Source organism: Portunus trituberculatus, chromosome 20, assembly GCF_017591435.1.
Source record: "Portunus trituberculatus isolate SZX2019 chromosome 20, ASM1759143v1, whole genome shotgun sequence".
In the NCBI taxonomy this organism is placed as follows: domain Eukaryota; kingdom Metazoa; phylum Arthropoda; class Malacostraca; order Decapoda; family Portunidae; genus Portunus; species Portunus trituberculatus.
Window position 1 is genome coordinate 13,029,130 of NC_059274.1, and position 20,087 is coordinate 13,049,216.

At 36.3% G+C, this 20,087-nt stretch overlaps 2 protein-coding genes across 7 annotated transcripts in view; one reads left to right on the forward strand and one right to left on the reverse strand.

The window, feature by feature from the left end:
* Positions 1-3,682, forward strand: part of LOC123506641 — a 36,067-nt gene extending 32,385 nt beyond the window's left edge. The window contains exons 12-13 of the mRNA XM_045258889.1: positions 1,232-1,413; positions 3,372-3,682. Of these exons, the coding sequence (XP_045114824.1) occupies positions 1,232-1,413; positions 3,372-3,645 (456 nt within the window). The 3' untranslated portion in view covers positions 3,646-3,682. The remainder of the gene's footprint in view (positions 1-1,231; positions 1,414-3,371) is intronic.
* LOC123506803 (COP9 signalosome complex subunit 5-like) overlaps positions 1-20,087 on the reverse strand; it is a 29,750-nt gene that overhangs the window by 2,061 nt on the left and 7,602 nt on the right. For 3 of the 6 annotated variants that reach the window (XM_045259155.1, XM_045259159.1, XM_045259157.1), the window contains 2 exons: positions 18,021-18,346; positions 5,464-10,016 (listed from right to left, as the gene is read on the reverse strand). In XM_045259155.1, the coding sequence (XP_045115090.1) occupies positions 18,077-18,346 (270 nt within the window). In that variant the 3' untranslated portion in view covers positions 5,464-10,016; positions 18,021-18,076. Of the gene's footprint in view, positions 1-2,410; positions 3,539-5,463; positions 10,017-18,020; positions 18,347-20,087 lie in introns of those variants that run through there. The other 3 variants (XM_045259153.1, XM_045259156.1, XM_045259154.1) reach the window with 3 other exon arrangements.

Sequence of the window (20,087 nt, forward strand, 5' to 3'; positions counted from 1 at the left end):
TGGCGTCGTCTCTGTCCCACTGCCTCCGCCATGTTGATTTGACATAGTGATGCTATTCTTGCTCCCACCCAAACATAACGGGAATGCGAGTTTATGATGAGCTAACGTGAGACATAAGACTTATGTTTCATGTAAGTCATGGTGTCCGCCATCTTGTGGACTTATGTTTACCTTATGTCGAATCATAGTTTTATAAATACGGGCCCAGGAACACAATCCTTGTGTTAATCAAGAGTTGACTGTACTATGTAGTGCATATAATATATATATATATATATATATATATATATATATATATATATATATATATATATATATATATATATATATATATATATATATATATATATATATATATATATATATATATATATATATATATATATATATATATATATATATATATATATTTTTTTTTTTTTTTTTTTTTTTTTTAATTAATTGATTAATTAATTTTTTTTTATTTACTTATTGTTTTATTTGATTTTTTCTTATATATTTGCTTCTCACTTGATTTGAAAAAAAACTGAATTATCCTTCTATTAGTTAATACCTTATTTTTTCCTTTGTAGTTTTTAACATGTTTTGAGCATGATTTATCACTGATTCTCATGTGTGACCAATGTAAAGTTGAGGGAATACACTTTGTTTGTGTGTGTGTCGCCTCAACTCTTATGTCCATCTTGTTGGCCATAGAGCTTGTGGTGGATCAAGCTTTGTCAAGTGGTTTTAAGTTACCTACATGTCACCATGATACCCACATTTTAGGTGGAGGTGTAATTGCCTTACAACAAAAAATATGCTTGGGTGGTGATATGGGCCCTAATATATGGGTACCACTATAAATAAAATTGCCTTCATCACTAATGGGTGTAAGCTGAGCAGCACTTCCCTTACTCTTCAAGTAAGCCTACAAGCGCTTTAATCGACAACATAAAATAAAAACCAGGCCTAAGGAAAGATAAACAACTGTGTAATTTTGGATCTGTGAATTTATAACCAGTCACGCTAGCCACTGCTCTATGGTGCTAAATAATCGATCATTACTTTTTAATAACTTGTTTTTCCTTCACTCCAACCTAGATACTTGAGGTTTATGTGTGAATGTTGACAGGTAAATGTTAGTCTGTCAGTAAATATAATTATTTGACATGTTACTGTTTTACAGTATATATCCTTGAAATGTGATCCATGCTAAAAAAAATATTCATAATTTTGTGCTGCATTTCAGGCATACTGCATTAGCATTGTTTGGCGGTGTTACAAGTACCTTATGTTGAAAGCCCAGGCAGGCCGATCAGTCTTGCGGTACTTGGGAGGAGTGTCTGGTCCAGTAGATCAAGAAAGTCAGACCTTAGTCATGGGTCAAGATCTCCCTGACTATGACACAGCCATAGCTGATCCACAATACAGGTAAATATTTTTAGAAATAACATTGCTTTTCACAATATTTATCTCGTTTTACTATACTAATGCAGATTTCTTTTGGATTATTGTAAGTTGTGTGAAAAAGCTGATGCATATGTATGGGGACCAATCTTATTTATCTCAAGGTATTGTTTCTAGTTGCAAAAATTTCTTGATTCTTCTTCATTATTTTTTGTTGATTTGATTCCCTAAAGTTTTCAGTACAGTAGGCCCCCACACTTGGCGAATTAATTAGTCTGGCAAAACTACCGCCAAATGCGAATTTCGCCAAGCACAAGTTCTTTATACCATATAAATTGCCTAAAAAATGCCTCAATCAGTCTGGTCATTGCCAGAGTCCCTCTTTTGACCCCTAAAATACCATCTTTTGAGCTGAAATAAAATCTTTTGCCTTCACATATTAGAATACATGAACAAAACAGACCAATAAACAATAAATAAAGCTAATAAGACATGACATAAAGGCTGTAACTCCCATTTTACCACCCGTTTCCCTCGCCCACTTTCATCCTTGCCGCCGCCACCATTGTCCTTACCCCCACCGGTACCACCTATTGCGCTGGTAGAGGCCAAGTTGGCGGTAAATTGCCAGAATTCATTCCCACGCTAGCAGAACAGAGGGTAGCACAAACAAAATGGCTGAAGGGGACTCTCACACTGCATTCTGATAGGTTTAGAGAGAGGTCTGACGTCACCAGGGAACCGTGTGGTTTGCCATGTGGGCGCCAAGTTTGAATTCAAATTGCCAAGCTTGCACTAGGTGGTCCATGGCCACCCTACCACCAAAAGTGAATTTTGCTAAGCTGAGATTCGCCAAGTCTGGGGGCTTATTGTATATGTCATCTTGTCCCATTTTGTGACGTGCAATCTTTGGGTTTTCAATCACTTAGGCAGTGAGTACCACATTTCTTCATCTTCAGTCTTGCATTTGTCAAACTGTGTTTTAGTGTAGCATTGTACTGAGAGGAAATTGATAACAATATTAAATATTTTTATATATTATCGATAATTTTGTTACATAAATGATTTATTAGTGTTTGCTTGGAGAAAAATTTAGTATTGGCATGCCATACTGACAGCATCATTTGAATACAGTAGAGATGTATCAGATGTCTGCATCTACATCAACAGATCTAAAAAATTAAACTTACACATCCACAGTTCTGATAAAATGAAACGTGCACATCCACATCACACACAGACTACAGAGCTTGTCTAACTGAAGAAAACTCATTCATGCATGATTACTTAATTAATGATTAGTTAATTAGCAACCAAAAATACTTACTATTCATATCCTTTCAAATATACATAATATAATGTGGCAAGAATTTTGCAGAGAGGCAGGAGGGAGAGAATTTTACATGATTATGTAAAGAATATGTAAAGTATCATGTATGTATGTATGTATAGTGTAATAGCATTATATGTAATATTGCATAAATAATTAAGTATAAAGGAAAGCAGCCAGGCTGGTAAAAGGCAAGAGAGAGAGAGAGAGAGAGAGAGAGAGAGAGAGAGAGAGAGAGAGAGAGAGAGAGAGAGAGAGAGAGAGAATGGAAACAATATATACATGCATTATACATATCTGTATGTAAAACCTACTTCCTCTTAAAGTGTACAAGGAAGATTTCAGTGCTTTATCTTGTCTATTTATACAAAAATAAGTGATTTTATAGAAATATCCTGAATACATCCACACCCATTATCTATTAAAACTGATCTCCACATCTGCTTCTACATTCACAAAACATGTACATGACATCTTTACACACATCCACATCTGTGGGTCTCTGAATTCTGACATGCAATAAACTTCTAAAATACAGTACTAATCCGTGTCAGTTTTATTACTGTGTATTTGATGATGCATTACATATTAAGCTCTTTCCTTTGTTGTAATAATTCGCCAAACAAAATTTAATCAGAACATCGTTTCACAGAAAGAAGCTGCCGGGTATGTTCCCCGAGCCGCCTCCCTCTTATGATATGGCCATGGCAGCCCTCGTTGCTCAGCAAGAATCTGCCAGTGAAGCATGTGCAGGTGGGGCATCCTCCTCCCCATCACAAGAGCATTCTTCAGCCGCCCAAGACCAAACTCTTCATGTGTCTGAAAATGTCAGTGGTGGTGAAAATCTGTCAAGTGTTTCTACCACAAATAGCACTACCAATGCCCTGGTCAATGATTGCAACACAGCATCTCGTGCTGTTCATTAGGAATTGCAAGTTTTACCAGAAATATTGTTGTACAAGATTGAATTATGAAAAATTACTCACATTATTTAGCTCCTTTATAGTTTCGACGTTTTAGCTTCATTAGTAGATAGTTGAGAGTAGTGAATTAGGAAAAGTTCCTGTTCAGCCAGATAAAGAGTGTCAGACTTGCAACACTAGTCACTGAATCTCTACAGCTTTTATGCATTGTGAAAAATTCTAATATTGAATATATTTTTTGAATATGAATGAATCATAAGATATAAAAAGATTCACTAGTTTTATATGAGGCATCCAAATCTTTTTGCTAGATCATGATAACAGCATACTAGTAAATCCATTCTTAATTTAACAAGCAATTGTAAAGGTTAATTCTTTAACAACTTAGCTATTACTAAACCAAAATTGTGAGTCTTAGTTTTAGTTAAGTGACAGCTGGCCTTGTTAGACTTTTTTCTGGCAACAATCACTTAATTTTTCTTTACTTTTTACCTCGTACCTAGACTTTAAAATCTCAATATTTTGTTTAATTCAAGACAGACTTCTAACTGGCAAGTGATTTTTTGATAATGAAATATATAGGCCTCTTACTGGCACCTAATTTTTATTTGGGTAACTTTTTTTTGTTTTGAGTGATCACCATGAAAGATCGATTTGGAAACATTGATGTGGTAATCATGTTGCTTTTTGTACTGATTAGTACCTGCAATTGTATAATGTATTAACCCCTTCAATACGGTGACGCCTATGTAGGCGTCATGAAGCCCCAGTAGCAAATATGGTGACGCCTACGTAGGCGTCATATTTCTTTTCTGAGCTTTCTTCAGTTCAGTAGTCCCGTATAGTGTGTTGGATACCAACTACACACGCCGTATGCTGTCTTTGAAATCCTAGTGCTCCTCCCACCATCCTTGTCTCCACCAATCACTAAAGATAAGCTACATACGTCCCGCCTTGTCTAAAATTACCCAATGGCATAGACTGTTCCCATCTCTCTCTCTCTCTCTCTCTCTCTCTCTCTCTCTTCCTCTCGAAAGATAAGCTACATGCGTCCGCTTGTGTCTAAAATATTAGCAAATGTCACACTCTCTCTCTCTCTCTCTCTCTCTCTCTCTCTCTCTCCGAAGAGAGAAGCGTCCACTTTCCTCTTCGAAGGCGATATAGTGACTAAAAAACAGCAGCATAATACACAAAGACGACAAGTATGACAAGCTTGCACGAGTTTCCCGCTCGGTAGGCACTACCACCCGTATATCATACAGGCGGGCTTTTTTAACATCCGGCGCGAAGGGGTTAAGGAACACCACCCAGTGAGTGCAATCGTACCAGTTTTTCTAATAAATCATACAAGAGTACTTGATTCTAGGGGTCAGATTGAACCAGTATTCTTGTTGGGAAAAATGAAGTCTTTTAATGTCACTCTGTGGTAAGTAGTTACCACATCATTTACTGAAACTACCTTGCTTCTTTCATTCACACAAGCCATTTAGAAGGTAGTGTCCACTATCTCTAATGTATTGTTTTTGTATATCAACTGTATTCAGTGTCACTAATCACATTTGTACATTTGCCATCAGAGGACATTTGAACATGTTAATGCTGTCATTAGGAAATGGCCTCCTGCTGTCTAGACTGTGTATTCTTATCTTTTGTAATTTGCAAGGTACCAAATTTCTGATGTGATCACAATGACCTAAAGATAAAGAAGGGTTTGGTAGGAATACAGGCCAGCCAGTGAAGGAGAGCATCAGGTCATGGACATTTATTACAGTGTTAGCATGGCCTCAGATGTACATCTGTTGCTCCAAGTAGAAGCAGGGGTGATCTTCAAAAGGCTTTATTTGAATTTTCTTTTATACACTCCAAAACACTGCAACAACTAAGGTGTAATACTTTTATCCTAACTGTTTGTGTAAAACAGTGCTGGGTCTCTAGATTAGACAAATGGATTTACATTCTTCAGAATTATATCAGCCTACCTGGATTATATATTTGGCATCAGGTAAAATTCTTCACTTCTCACAAATGTTGACTGGAGCATTATGTATGCTGACAATATAAAGGAGGGGGAATAGTGAGAAGGTTGGTGGGACAAACATGTGGGTTTCTTGGTGTCATTAGGAAAGATATAATAGAATGACTGGATTGAATTAGAAATTGGTTGTCCATACAGATTAGACTGAAGGAAAAGTATTTGAGTTTTCATTTCTTGAATTTAGTAGCATATGTGACAACACTACTTACAAGTATGTTTTCTGCTTTGTTTATCATACACTGTATAGTTACATACATCCCTCCACTTGTGACAAACATTACATTAGGATTAGTTGTCTTCATAGTTAATAATAGCCTACTTCACCTGTTGGACTGAAGTAGGAAAGGTTGCCAGTTCAGTTATTTATTTATTTTTTATTTATTTATTTTTTTTAAACATTGCTTGTTTGGAAGCTGGATCAACTTAAATGTAACAGGTAATTTGTTACAATCTTAATTTTTAACTTGGAAATTATTTAGGATGTATCCAGAACACTGATAGAACTATGGAAGTGATTTAGAATGTATCCAGAATACTGAAAGAACCAGAGCAGATTTGGTCCATATTTCTTGATATTAATGTCCAGTGCTACAATGGCCACAAGTGAACTGGAAAGAAATGTTTTAAGTTAAATATTGGCTGTTATTTTCAGTCGTGTCTAACAGCAGTATACAAACAATGCATAGAATTGTGATTGCTTCAAGAATTAGAAAGCCACTAGTAATAGCCAGTTGGCTGTCATAAAGAGACATGGTATCTACTGTATGTGTGCTTAATTTGTGTTCATGATCCCACATTTCTTGTATCTTTAAAACAATGGATAAAATATTTTTTTCTTGCTAACAAGACTCTTATTGATCTTGTATTTAAAGAGCAAAACTAGAAATAGAAAAGATATTCTAAGAATATGTAAAAAAAAAATTCTAAGATGCACTTATTTTTGTAATAATAAGTGATCATTTGCAAGAAAAAGACTCGAGTGGAAAGGGAAAAATGTGACCGGCTGATGGCTTAAATCAGAGGTTAGTTAAATGTTCTAATTTCAGCCATCTAACAGTTCTCTCTCTGTAATTGCCAGAGCCTTTTTTCTTGCAGGTGATTCACATGGTTTTCCCCTTCCTATACAAGGTCATCTTAACAAGTTGTCTTGTAAGGAAAAATGTTAGTTAATCCATTGTTCACAAAATACAAGAAATTAGGCATCATAAACACAAGTAAAGGCAAGATGGCAAGCCACCAGTCCATCATAACACACACAGTACATACAATGCAGTTGCTGTTGGTGCTTCATTTCCTCCAGCAATCATGAAGATGTGTAGAGCTTGCAAACTGTGTAACATTTCCAAGGGGAAATTTCAAGTGAGTTTATGGTCACTGTCCTACAACCACAATTTTGCCTCCAGTGCCAAGATATGATACTAGAATTCAATCTGTTTGTACATCAACTGCACATATACAGTGCACATATACAGATTACACTTTATTCTTGTTTGAGAAATATAATACATATGTGATATGTGTGCTAATGATCTCTGCCTGTGTAAAAATTATCTTTTTGGTAAATTTTCTTTTATGAAAAAGAAAATAATACACATTATAGTATCAGAAATACAATTGCAGCAAACATGATTTGATGGTCACTTACAAGCAATTACTATAAATTTTGACAGCTTACTTGTTGCCATTGCCCCTGCTGTTCAGTGATTAGTTTCAAGGTTGACATCACACCTGAGGGCAAAGCCAAGGCTGCACCTTCCTGGTCTCCCTCACATTTGTAACTACCATAGTTTTCTTCTACCACAATGTATTTTTGTATAAGTAAATATGCATATATATGTATTTTTTGCAGTTTCCTAATGCTGAATTCAGTTAATACTAGTGTCATTAATAATCATTACCAGTAATGTTTAAAGTGGACTGAATTCCATTTACAAAGAAAAGTTACTATTTTATTACTAAGTACATCAAAAGTACTGTTAGATTTTAAGTATTTTTAATTTCTATTTACTAGTAGTATTATGATTAAATTTTCTTTATTATTTCACTGAGGCATAGCACTCAAACTATTAATATAAACTGAAGGCATGTGAAAATGGTCATCAGAGAAATAATTCTAGTAGACAGAAGCTAAGCAGAACACAGAGGAGCAGCAGCTTTGGCCATGCCCACAGGCATAACCCAAAAACAGATCAGCAAACAGTAAGAATGAGTGAATTTTTAATATCTCATGTGTAGCATGCAATCTGTCACCAGACCTCTGGATGTTTGTTGCTATTGCATATTGTCCTCACATCAATGTATGGTTGCAATCATTAGTTGTGTACCCTGGCTCGTTGCCATGATGGGTTGTAATCAGCTAGGATTTGAAGAATGGTGTGAGGTGCTGGCAATCCTCTCTTATTGATGCACAGTTGTTCAAAGCTTCAAACATGAGCTTGTTACAGGTCTTCATGGCGACAAAGTAAGATGCAACTTAAAACTGTGACTGTACACTAGCATACACTAGCAATGCGTGCACTATTTAATATTTGTTTATTATACAGGAAAGAATGACCTGCCAATTGGAGAACATTAGTACTTCAACAAGCTATATCTGCAAGGGTATGGAACACATTACTATTTATTATTAATGTTTTCTTGACAAAAATGAACAATGGTACTATATTAATTACGAGTATTAACCATATTATAAAACTTACTGTGTATTTGCACCTTTTATTGACAAGTTAATAATTGATATTTTCATACATGACCAGTAGGCTGTAAGCTGATCTGTTATGATAAATATGATAAACTGAAAGCTTCAAACAAGATGTTCCTACTGCACAACTGCTTCAATAATTCCTGCATTGTGAAGAAGTTAAAAATATAGGAACACCTTGTAGACACACGTTGCTCTCTGTTTTGGTCCAATAGTAAATATATAGACTTATGGCAATTGTTCTTCAAATGTAAAGAAATATCTCATGACACTAGATGTTCTTTGTCATAACAGGTTTCATAGTCAGATATCTGTAATAGCCAGATCCATGAATATAAAATATACACACTACTGCATACTGAAGACTTTAAAGCATTGTCCACACTGTTGAGCAGAGTCCAACAAGCAAACAGTGTAACCACATCACTGTACATAGTTGGTGACGTTAAAAATGTGAAAATCAGGGGCACTGATGTGGCAAAAAAGTGCTACCAGATCAATGTAAACCCTACACTCATGGACAGAGCATATCTGGTTCTACCATCACCATGTAACGTCTGCCTGCAGTCTCATTTACTACTCCATCCCACTAGAGAGATGGTTCTGTGGTCATTCAGTAGGCAGTAATAAGATGGCAGAGTGAGTAGTCTTACCATGCATAGCACAACAGAGAAGAAAAATAGCCCTGTATTGCATAATTTTTGCAGTTTGTGTGAAAAAAAGATAAATCAGAGTGCTGCCTGTCGTTTCCTTGCTTCAGACATCATTGTGCCTGCCACTTAAATTGGCAATGTGTGTATCAAACAGGACATGGTAACTGTTTTGTCTGACGGGCACTGCTTGATAGTGTAGACACTGCCTAAGACTCGCCATCTTTGATCAATCTACTGGAACATTTGGATTTCAGTGTAGTGGTAATATATCCTGTCTGTTCTAAAGGTTATATTATAAATAAAGTTTTGAGTTGCTTTCTTTTTTCAATTACAAGAGTCTTTTCATCTAATACAAATAAATAAGTGATGAGCACCTGTGCAACCAAAAAGTCATCAATATAAAATTTGCATGTTTTTTTTTAATTATAGCACTGACAGCACTGTATAGCAAATGAGGTTTAACCAGGTAGAAGATGCTATTGGATGAAAAGCCAGGATTGCACAGAAAAGGGTTGGCAATAGGAATACCCTGCAATAGAACAGTGTGCTAGCCCATCCCTACCTTCTCTAAGATACAACAAGAGCTAAATGTATGGAAAGAGGGTGAAGAAGCAAATGTGACTAGAAAATTGGTAAGTAGACAGAATGAATGAGAAAGAGTAAATGGTAAATTTGTCTATCTAGGAGGGTTTCAGGCAAACACTACTTTCTAATAAAATGATTACAGGTACATAATGAAACAGAAAATTGTGATTGAGGATATACAGATTATAAAAGGAATGTTTATAGTCCGGATCATAATGTGGTAATTATGGAAATGAGAGAAAATGTGAATAGTGGCTAATCAAAGGCTAGATGTGGAGAATAGAAGGTAGGTGAGAATGCACCTTGTGTTTAAGGTACTCACATCCTTGTTGAAATAAATAACAAGGTAATGCATTAAGAAAAATAGGGATTGCAGTAAGGTGAGTGTACTAGTGGACAACTGAAATAGAAAAGAACAAAATAGAATACAACATATATCAGAGAATGTACAAAGGTGGAACTCAAGAGGAAATAACATTTATAGAATGGACTGAAAGTCTTGAAATACAGAAAAAAAAAAAAAAAAAAACTGATCAAAAGAATGACAAACAAGGAGTTAAAAAAAAAAAAGGAAAATAAAGAGGAGCAGAAATATGGGAAAGGCATTTTGACCATTAAATAAATGAGAAGACATAAGGGGAAACAATAGATCTTAGTTTAGGTATGGGAGCAAAGAACAAGTGTTAATACAGGGAGGAACTGGTAGGAAGCAGGTAGTGATCAATGGCTAGGCTGCTGTGGCAAAATTTTGTATCTATTTAATTAGCTGACAATCCCACATGTGGTGGCATAGAATTGTTTCTCATATATTATAGTATGGAAGTACAGTGGTGGTAGATTGGATGCTTCTAATGTGATCTTGCATGGAAACCAAAAGCACCACACAAGAGAAGGAAAGCAGTTATTGTGCTGCTATATGAAAGAAATATTCTGGAAATGATCAAGTTATACTGGAATATATTTATTTGGGGTGGCAGAAGAAATATTATGACAAAGATGAGGTGTTAGTAGAGGGCAAGATAAGAAAGGAAAGTTTGCACATGAATATGTAGGCTCTTCTTACATGACATCCCATTGAGAGAGAGAGAGAGAGAGAGAGAGAGAGAGAGAGAGAGAGAGAGAGAGAGAGAGAGAGAGAGAGAGAGAGAGAGAGAGAGAGAGAGCGCATTATAGTCTCCATATCTACACTTATCCAATTTTTCTTTAAAACTATGCACACTCATTGCTGACACCACTTCCTCACTCAAACTGTTCCAAGTCTCAACACATCTTTGTGGGAAACTATACTTTTTTAACATCTCTCACACATCTTCCCTTCCTTAATTTCTTACTATGCGATTTTGTGCTTTTAATGTCATATTCTTCTCTCAGGATCAGTTTCTCATTATCCACTTGATCCATTCCGTTAATCAATTTATAAACTTGTATCAGATCCCCTCTCTCTCTTCTCTGTTCCAGGGTTGGTAGATCCATAGCTTTTAGTCTCTCCTCATATGTCATCCCTTTGAATTCTGGGATGACATATGAGGAGAGACTAAAAGCTATGGATCTACCAACCCTGGAACAGAGAAGAGAGAGAGGGGATCTGATACAAGTTTATAAATTGATTAACTGAATGGATCAAGTGGATAATGAGAAACTAATCCTGAGAGAAAAATATGACACTAGAAGCACAAGATTGCATAGTAAGAAACTGAGGAAGGGAAGATGTCTGAGAGATGTTAAAAAACATAGTTTCCCGCAAAGATGTGTTGAGACTTGGAGAAGTTTGAGTGAGGAACTGGTGTCAGCAACGAGTGTGCATAGTTTTAAAGAAAAATTGGATAACTGTAGATATGGAGACAGGGTCACACGAGCATAAAGTGTGTGTGTGTGTGTGTGTGTGTGTGTGTGTGTGTGTGTGTGTGTGTGTGTGTGTGTGTGTGTGTGTGTGTGTGTGTGTGTGTGTGTGTGTGTGTATTTACCTAGTTGTATTTACCTAGTTGTAGTTTTACAGGGCCTGGGCTTTATGCTCGTGTGGTCCCGTCTCCATATCTACACTTATCCAATTTTTCTTTAAAACTATGTACACTCTTTGCTGATACCACTTCCTCACTCAAACTGTTCCAAGTCTCAACACATCTTTGCGGAAACTAAATTTTTAACATCTCTCAGACATCGTCCCTTCCTTAGTTTCTTACTATGCGATCTTGTGCTTCTAAAGTCATATTCTTCTCTCAGGATCAGTTTCTCATTATCCACTTCATCCATTCCGTTAATCAATTTATAAACTTGTATCAGATCCCTCTCTCTCTCTCTGCTCCAAGGTTGGTAGATCCATTGCCTTTAGTCTCTCCTCATATGCCATCCCTTTAAATTCTGGAACCATTCTTGTAGCCATTTTTGTAGTCTCTAATTTTCTTATGTGTTTCTTTTATGGGAGTCCACACAACTCCTGCATATTCCAATCTAGGTCTTATTTTAGTACTTATCAATTTCTTCATCATTTCCTTGTCCATATAGTGAAATGCTACTCCAATATTCCTTAGCAAATTATACGTCTCTCTGAAAATTCTATCAATATGGCTAACCGGTTGATTATTTTCTTCCATTGTCACTCCCAAGTCCTTTTCCTTTTTTACTTTTTCTAGTTCTACTCCATCTCCCATCTTATAGATTCCCACTGGTCGTCTTTCACTTTTTCCCATTTCCATGACATGGCTTTTGTCCACATTGAATTCCATCTCCCATTTTTTGCTCCATTTCCAGATCTTGTTTAAGTCTTCCTGTAGTATTTCACAATCCTCTTTTTGTTTAATGACTCTGCACAGTTTCGCATCGTCCGCAAACAGATTTATGTAGCTGTTCACTCCTCTGGCATGTCATTTATATATACGAGAAAAGTATTGGTGCCAATACTGACCCTGTGGCACTCCGCTGTCTACTGTTCTCCACTTGGACTTCATATCTTTAACTATCGTCCTTATTTCTCTCCCCTTAAGTAATTCTTCATCCATCTCAATGTGCTTCCTTTTAAGCCACCCTTCTCCTCTAACTTCCATAGTAATCTTTCATGTGGCACTTTATCAAAAGCCTTTTTTAGATCTAAATAAATACAGTCAACCCATCCCTCTCTCTCTTGTACTTTATCAACTATTCTAGAGTAGAAACTCAATAAATTTGTCACACATGACCGACCTTTTCTAAAACCAAATTGGCTATTTGATAATATTTTGTTGTCTTCAAGAAACTCGATCCATTGCTTCTTTATTACTTTTCACACATCTTGCATATTACACTAGTTAGTGATACCGGTCTGTAATTTAAAGGTTCTTCCTTCCTTCCGCTCTTATATATGGGAACCACCTCAGCTCTTTTCCACTCCACTGGCACTGTTCCATTTTCTATTGAGCATTTTATGATGTTGTATATTGGACTTGCTAGTTCTTCCCTACATTCTTTCAGTATTCTGCCTGAGACTTCATCCGGTCCCATTGCCTTTTCCTCATCCAATTCCGTCATCAACTTTTTATTTCAAGCTTGGTTACTTTAATCTCTTTCATATAGACAGTCTCTATTACCCTGTGGTCTTTCAAATTTGGATTCCTTAGTAAAGACCTCATGAAATTTACTATTTAACAGTTCTGCCATACTTTTTGGGTCTTCCACCATTCCGTTTTCTCCTTTTAACCTTTCTATTGTTTCTTTTTGTCTTATTTTTCCATTTATGAATCTGTAGAACAATTTTGGTTGTTCCTTACATTTTTCGACAATGTCCTTTTCATAGTTCTTTTCTTCTTCCTTTCTCACCTTAGCATATTCATTTCTTGCTGTTTTGAAGTTTTCCTTATTTTCTGGATTTCTGTTTCTTCTCCACCTTTTCCATGCTCCATCTCGTTTCTCCTTTGCCCTAGCACATCTTGCATTAAACCAATCTTTCTTTCCTTCTTCTTTAGGTCTATATTTCGAACATATTCCTGACCCCAGTTTTGTATATTTCCAAAAATAAGTTATATTTCTCTTGAACCGTTAATGAGTTTTCCATCTCCTCCCAGTTTACGTTTTTAAAATAGTTCTTGAGATTGTCATTATCAGCCTTTCTGTAATTTAATCGGTCTCCTTTGTATGATTCATCTCTATCTTCCTTTCCTTCTTCTATATCCATCTCTAATATTACATGGTCACTCTTTCCCAATGGGCACTTGTATCATCGTTAATTGGTATATCCCTTGTAAAAACTAGGTCTAATCTTGCCGGCTCATCGTTTCCTCTGAATCTTGTGTTTTCCTTTACTCTTTGGACCATCAAATTATCTATCATTAGGTTCAGGAATCTATCTCCCCAGGCATCTTCCCCCATACCACTTTCATAATTTTCCCAGTCTACCTCCTTACAGTTGAAATCTCCTACCAATATCACTTTTCTCCTTTCCTTAATGATTCTTGTAAGACTCCTTATTGTGTCATCTATCATGTCTCTATATTCTTGGTTAGTCCATGAGTTTGTTTTGGTGGCACATATGTTCCAATGATTGTTAACTCCTTTTGTTAATATGCATCTTAACATACAGTATTTCTGATTTTCCTTCCCAAACTCCACTTGATTTACCACTATCTCCTTCCTTAACATCATCATGACTCCTCCTCCTCCTTTACCCACTCTGTCTCTCCTCCATATATTATACCTTTTATCTATGTCTATTTTTATTGCCTCATTTAACTTTGTTTCCACCAGGCATACAATATCTGGTTCTTCTTTCTTTATGTAATCTCTTAATTCTAATTTACTAGATAAAATCCCATCTATGTTTGTATACATCATTTTTAATCTCTTGTTCTTATCATTTTTAGTTAAACTTGCTCCATTCTTTTCTCTTCTTTCTCTTTTATATACCATTTCCTTATCCTGTCTCCTATAATTCTCCAAAAAAATGCCTTCTTCTCCTCTGACCTTTCATTATTTTTTTCTCTTGCTTCTGCCACCAGTTCATTGTGTCTCTTCCTTTCCTCCTCGTTTCTATTTTTCTTTATATATATATATCTTTGCAACCTTCTGTTTCTCTGAGTTTCGTTTTTCTATATAGTACTTCTGCTGCTGCTTGTGATTTTAGTAATATCTTAATTGGTCTCACTGTTCCTTCTTGATATGGTCCCATTCTATGGATTTCTTCTACTTCCTCTTCTAAGTTCTGTCTATCCTCGTCATTCAGATGTTTTAGTAGGTCTTTTACTGATTTCATTTCGTCTTTTCCTTCTTGGTCTATATTTAACATTTTTTCTTTCAGTCCAAAAATAATTACACTCTTCTTTTTTCTGCAATTTCTCTTACTAAATTTTCTTTTTCTTGAGGACTCCTATCATTTTGCTTGTCATATTTTCATTTCTTTCTTTTAACTGTTCTTGAAATACTTCTTGAAATGATTCCTTGTCTTTCTTATCTTGGATTCTCCATGCTTGTACTTCCTTTTTAATCACGTCTTGTACTCTTTCTTCTTCTTTGTTAACTAGATCTTTTAGCTTTTCTTTTTCTTTCTCGGCTTAACCGAGTCCTTCTTCCATCAATTTCTTATAGTTCACTATTTGGACTTTTAATTCTTCATTTTCGGTTCTTAGCCTAGTTTCGTTTTCTTCCACTCTTTTTATCCTTTCTTTCAATTTCTGGAGCTCTTTATCCTGTTCTTCATTCTCTTTCATTCCCATACTCTCCTTTATCAATTTATCTAATTTACATTCGATAGTTAAGACTCTATCAAATAGTGAAGTTTGCGCCGTATCAAAGCAAATTCTCCTCCTCCCTCACCAACATTGTCATCATCAGCTTTCATTCTTTCCCTTGTCACATACCTGCATTTAGATGGAATATCTTTCTCACTCATTATTATTTAACACTGTATTCATGAAAAAAAATGAGTCCACACTTATCGCCCAGGCCACTGTAAACCCAAACAAAGGTAGTGAAGGTCAGCTGATTCTCGGGAGCGACGGTATCACGTCCTTCCTCTGCCGCGTCTCGTCTGTGTGTGTGTGTGTGTGTGTGTGTGTGTGTGTGTGTGTGTGTGTGTGTGTGTGTGTGTGTGTGTGTGTGTGTGTGTGTGTGTTTCACTGATCTGCTGCAGTCTCTGACGAGACAGCCAGACGTTACCCTACGGAGCAAGCTCAGAGCTCATTATTTCCGATCTTCGGATATGCCCGAGACCAGGCACACACCACACACCGGGACAACAAGGTCACAACTCCTCGATTTACATCCTGTATCTACTCACTGCTAGGTGAACAGGGGCTACAAGTGAAAGGAGACACACCCAAATATCTCCACCGGCCGGGGAATCAAACCCCGGTCCTCTGGCTTGTGAAGCCAGCGCTCTAACCACTGAGCTACCATGTGTGTGTGTGTGTGTGTTTACCTAGTTGTGTTTACCTAGTTGTAGTTTTACAGGGCCTAGTTGTAGTTTTATGCTCATGTGGCCCCCGTCTCCATATCTACACTTCTCCAATTTTTCTTTAAAACTATGCACACTCGTTGCTGACACCACTTCTTCACTCAAACTGTTCCACGTCTCAACACATCTTTGTGGGAAACTATATTTTTTAACATCTCTCAGACATCTTCCCTTTCTCAGCTTTTTACTATGCGATCTTGTGCTTCGAATGTCATATCCTTCTCTCAGGATCAGTTTCTCCTTATCCACTTGGTCCATTCTGCTGATCAATTTATAAACTTGTATCAGATCCCCTCTCTCCCTTCTCTGTTCCAGGGTTGGTAGATCCATACCTTTAGTCTCTCCTCATATGTCATCCCTTCAAATTCTGGAACCATTCTTGTAGCCATTTTTTGTAGTCTCCAACTTCCTTATGTGTTTCTTTTTATGAAGGGTCCACACTACTGCATATTCCAATCTGGGTCTTCATCATTTCTTAGTCCATGTAGTGAAATGCTAATCCAACATTCCTTAGCAAATTATGTCTCTCTGAAAATTCTATCATTATGGCTTACTGGTTGATTGTTTTCTTCCATCGTCACTCCCAAGTCCTTTTCCTTTTTTACTTTCTCCAGTTCTACTCCATCTCCCATCTTATAGATTCCCACATGTCATCTTTTACTCTTTCCCATTTCCATGACATGGCTTTTGTCCACATTGAATTCCATTTCTCACTTTTTACTCCATTCCCAGATCTTATTTAGGTCTTCCTGCAGTATTTCACAATCCTCTTTTTGCTTTATAACTCTGCACAGTTTCGTATTGTTCGCAAACAGGCTTATGTAACTGTTCACTCCTTCTGGCATGTCGTTTATATATATGAGGAAAAGTATTGGCGGTAATACTGACCCCTGCAGCACTCCGCTTTCTACTGCTCTCCACTTGGACTTCATATCCCCCTCAAATAATTTTCTATCCATCTCAATGTGCTTCCTTTTAAGCCACCCTTCTCCTCTAACTTCCACAGTAATCTTGCATGTGGCACTTTGTCAAACGCCTTTTTTAAATCCAAATAAATACAGTCAACCCATCCCTCTCTCTCTCGTACTCATTCAATTATTCTAGAGTAGAAACTCAGTAAATTAGTTACACATGACCGTCTTTTTTTAAAACCAAATTGGCTATTTGATATTAATTTATTGTCTTAAAGGAACTCGATCCATTGTTTCTCTATTATTCTTTCACACATCTTGCATATTACACTAGTTAGTGATACCAGTCTGTAATTTAAAGGTTCTTCCTTCCTTCCGCTCTTGTATATGGGAACCACCTCAGCTCTTTTCCATTCTACTGGTACTGTTCCATTTTATATTGAGCATTTTATGATGTATATAGGACTTGCTAGTTCTTCCCTACATTCTTTCAGTATTCTGCCTGAGACTTCATCCGGTCCCATTGCCTTCTCTTCATCCAATTCCTTCATTAACTCTTTTATTTCAAGCTTGGTTATTCTAACCTCTTTCATATAGACGGTCTCTCTATTACCATGTGGCCTTTCAAATTTGGATTCCTTAGTAGACCTCCTGGAATTTATTATTTAATAGTTCTGCCATACTTTTTGGGTCTTCCACCATCCCGTTCTCTCCGTTTAACCTTTCTATTGTTTCTTTTTGCCTCATTTTTCCATTTATGAAGCTGTAGAACAATTTTGGTTGCTCCTTACATTTTTCGACAATGTCCTTTTCATAGTTCCTTTCCTCATCCTTCCTCACCTTAACATATTCATTTCTCGCTGCCTTGAAGTTTTCCTTATTTACTGGATTTGTGTGTGTGTGTGTGTGTGTGTGTGTGTGTGTGTGTGTGTGTGTGTGTGTGTGTGTGTGTGTGTGTGTGTACACTTCATTTCAATAGGACCTTGTGGAGATGTTATATTACTGAATTTTTTATTTCGAGCTGAAAATTTAACTTTACAATAAAAAAGCTGAGATGCAATACAAGGATACTCACATGTGTTGCTTTATTTGTATTAGATGGTTCAGTCTAAAGAAAGGCAGCTTAACACTTCAGGCTTGTGCTTGCGAAGCCTGAGGTGGATCCTGTGCCTGCGCTTGAGGAATTTGATTGAAAAGGCGATCTTTGACCACCTGTGCCATAAGTCCATGCAGAGCCTCCATGGTGGTCTTACAAGAATCTCTGGTAACACGACTCAACTTGTCTTCAGTCTTCTTTTCTTGTGGGTCCAAACCAAAAAGACCGGCTCGGCCAAGGGCGGTCTCTGAATTCTCCAGTTTGTCGCTAAGGTCAAATATCTGCCTTGTCATATATTCTGCATTCTGAAAAGGAGAATGAATTATATCATAACACTGATTTTTAATATATAAGTAATGATAAAAATAATCATTTGGAGAAATCTTTTTTAAAGCCATCATATAGTATATTATCCTACCTAATGTAATTTAGTTGTTGGAAGAATACATTTTTTTCCTAATAAACAGCTAAAAGAGGGAATGATACCTAGAGTTGGTTGTGTCACATAAAAAAAAATTATCCATATATATATACATATATGTGTATATATATATATATATATATATATATATATATATATATATATATATATATATATATATATATATATATATATATATATAAAAGTTGCTCTGCGGGAGAACAATCCAATCGAAATGCCATCCCCAGCAAAAACATGTTTTCTCTCACAAACGGGAGGTCAAGGCATCTTTTTCCACTAGATGTTTCTTACATTTTTCTCTCTCTATGACAATACGGACTAAACTTTGATTAAATGTTGCATATATAATGGAAGCAGATGCCTTGAGCTCTTGTTTGCACAAGAATACACATTTTTGGTGGGGATGGTACTTGGATTGTTCTCCCACGAAGCAACTCATATATGTGTATATATATGTATATGTATATATATAAAATAATATAATATAATATAATATAATATATATATATATATATATATATATATATATATATATATATATATATATATAACCCCCACTTAACGAAGGGGTTACATTCCTAAAAACCCTTCGTTAAGCGAAACTTCGTTAAGTGAACCAATTATAACAAGTTTAACCCCTGACTTGAACTTCCATTGAGAGTAAACAAACTGAGAGTGCATCATAGTACAGTGAAAGGTTTAATGAAAGTAAAAATTATGAAATTAAACATTTAGGCAGTTTAATTTGTCATTATAATGTACACTAATGTATGTATGTACGTAACTTTATAATGTTGATGATCTTAGATTTATGAAGGGAGGGAGAGTGGAGCAGGAAAGACACTAACCGGCAACCTGTGGAATGTAAACAAAGGGTGCATCATTGTATCACATACAAAACTTATGTACCACATTTCCACAAGGCTTTCCATTTTATCCATTGTAGAGTCACGAGTTCAGGTGGTTCTTTTAGCTTGCAAGGAAGATACGGTCTCACCAGCCTTCTTAATAGAATCTGCTGACTTGAAAATAGTACAGACAGTAGATGGAGTCAAAATGGTGGCGAGCAATGCTACTAGTTTTCTCGCCTCTCTCATGTCTGTGAATAATATCCAGCTTCACTTCGAGAGTAAGAGACTTCCTGGTTTTCTTAGCAATGCTAGGCGACATTGCAGGGCGTTTTAATGGTAAGTTGAGCGAGGAAAGACGACCTGCTGGTGACGCTGTTATTGTTTTGAACAGGGGGAGTGCGTGGTGCACATGTTGTCCACCAGAGGCTCTGGTGTATTCAAAAGCCTGTTGGCTTGCGTGACACAGCGGTGCTTTCAAACTTTGAAAAAATTACCTGGATAAAACTTCGTTAAATCGAGTTTGGTGTTCATTAAACGAGCAGATGGGAGTAAAATGAAACCTTCGTTGTAATGAAATTTCGTTGTGTGAACCTTCATTAACTCTTAAAGTACAGGGGGTTGATTTACTTTCCGTCTGTTACAACAGAGAAAAATCACACCTGTCAAAAATGCTAAAAATATTTTTTCCTTATAAAAACATATTTCTTTGTGTTATTCTGAGTACAACGAACAACGGCGTAGTTTTTAACATGT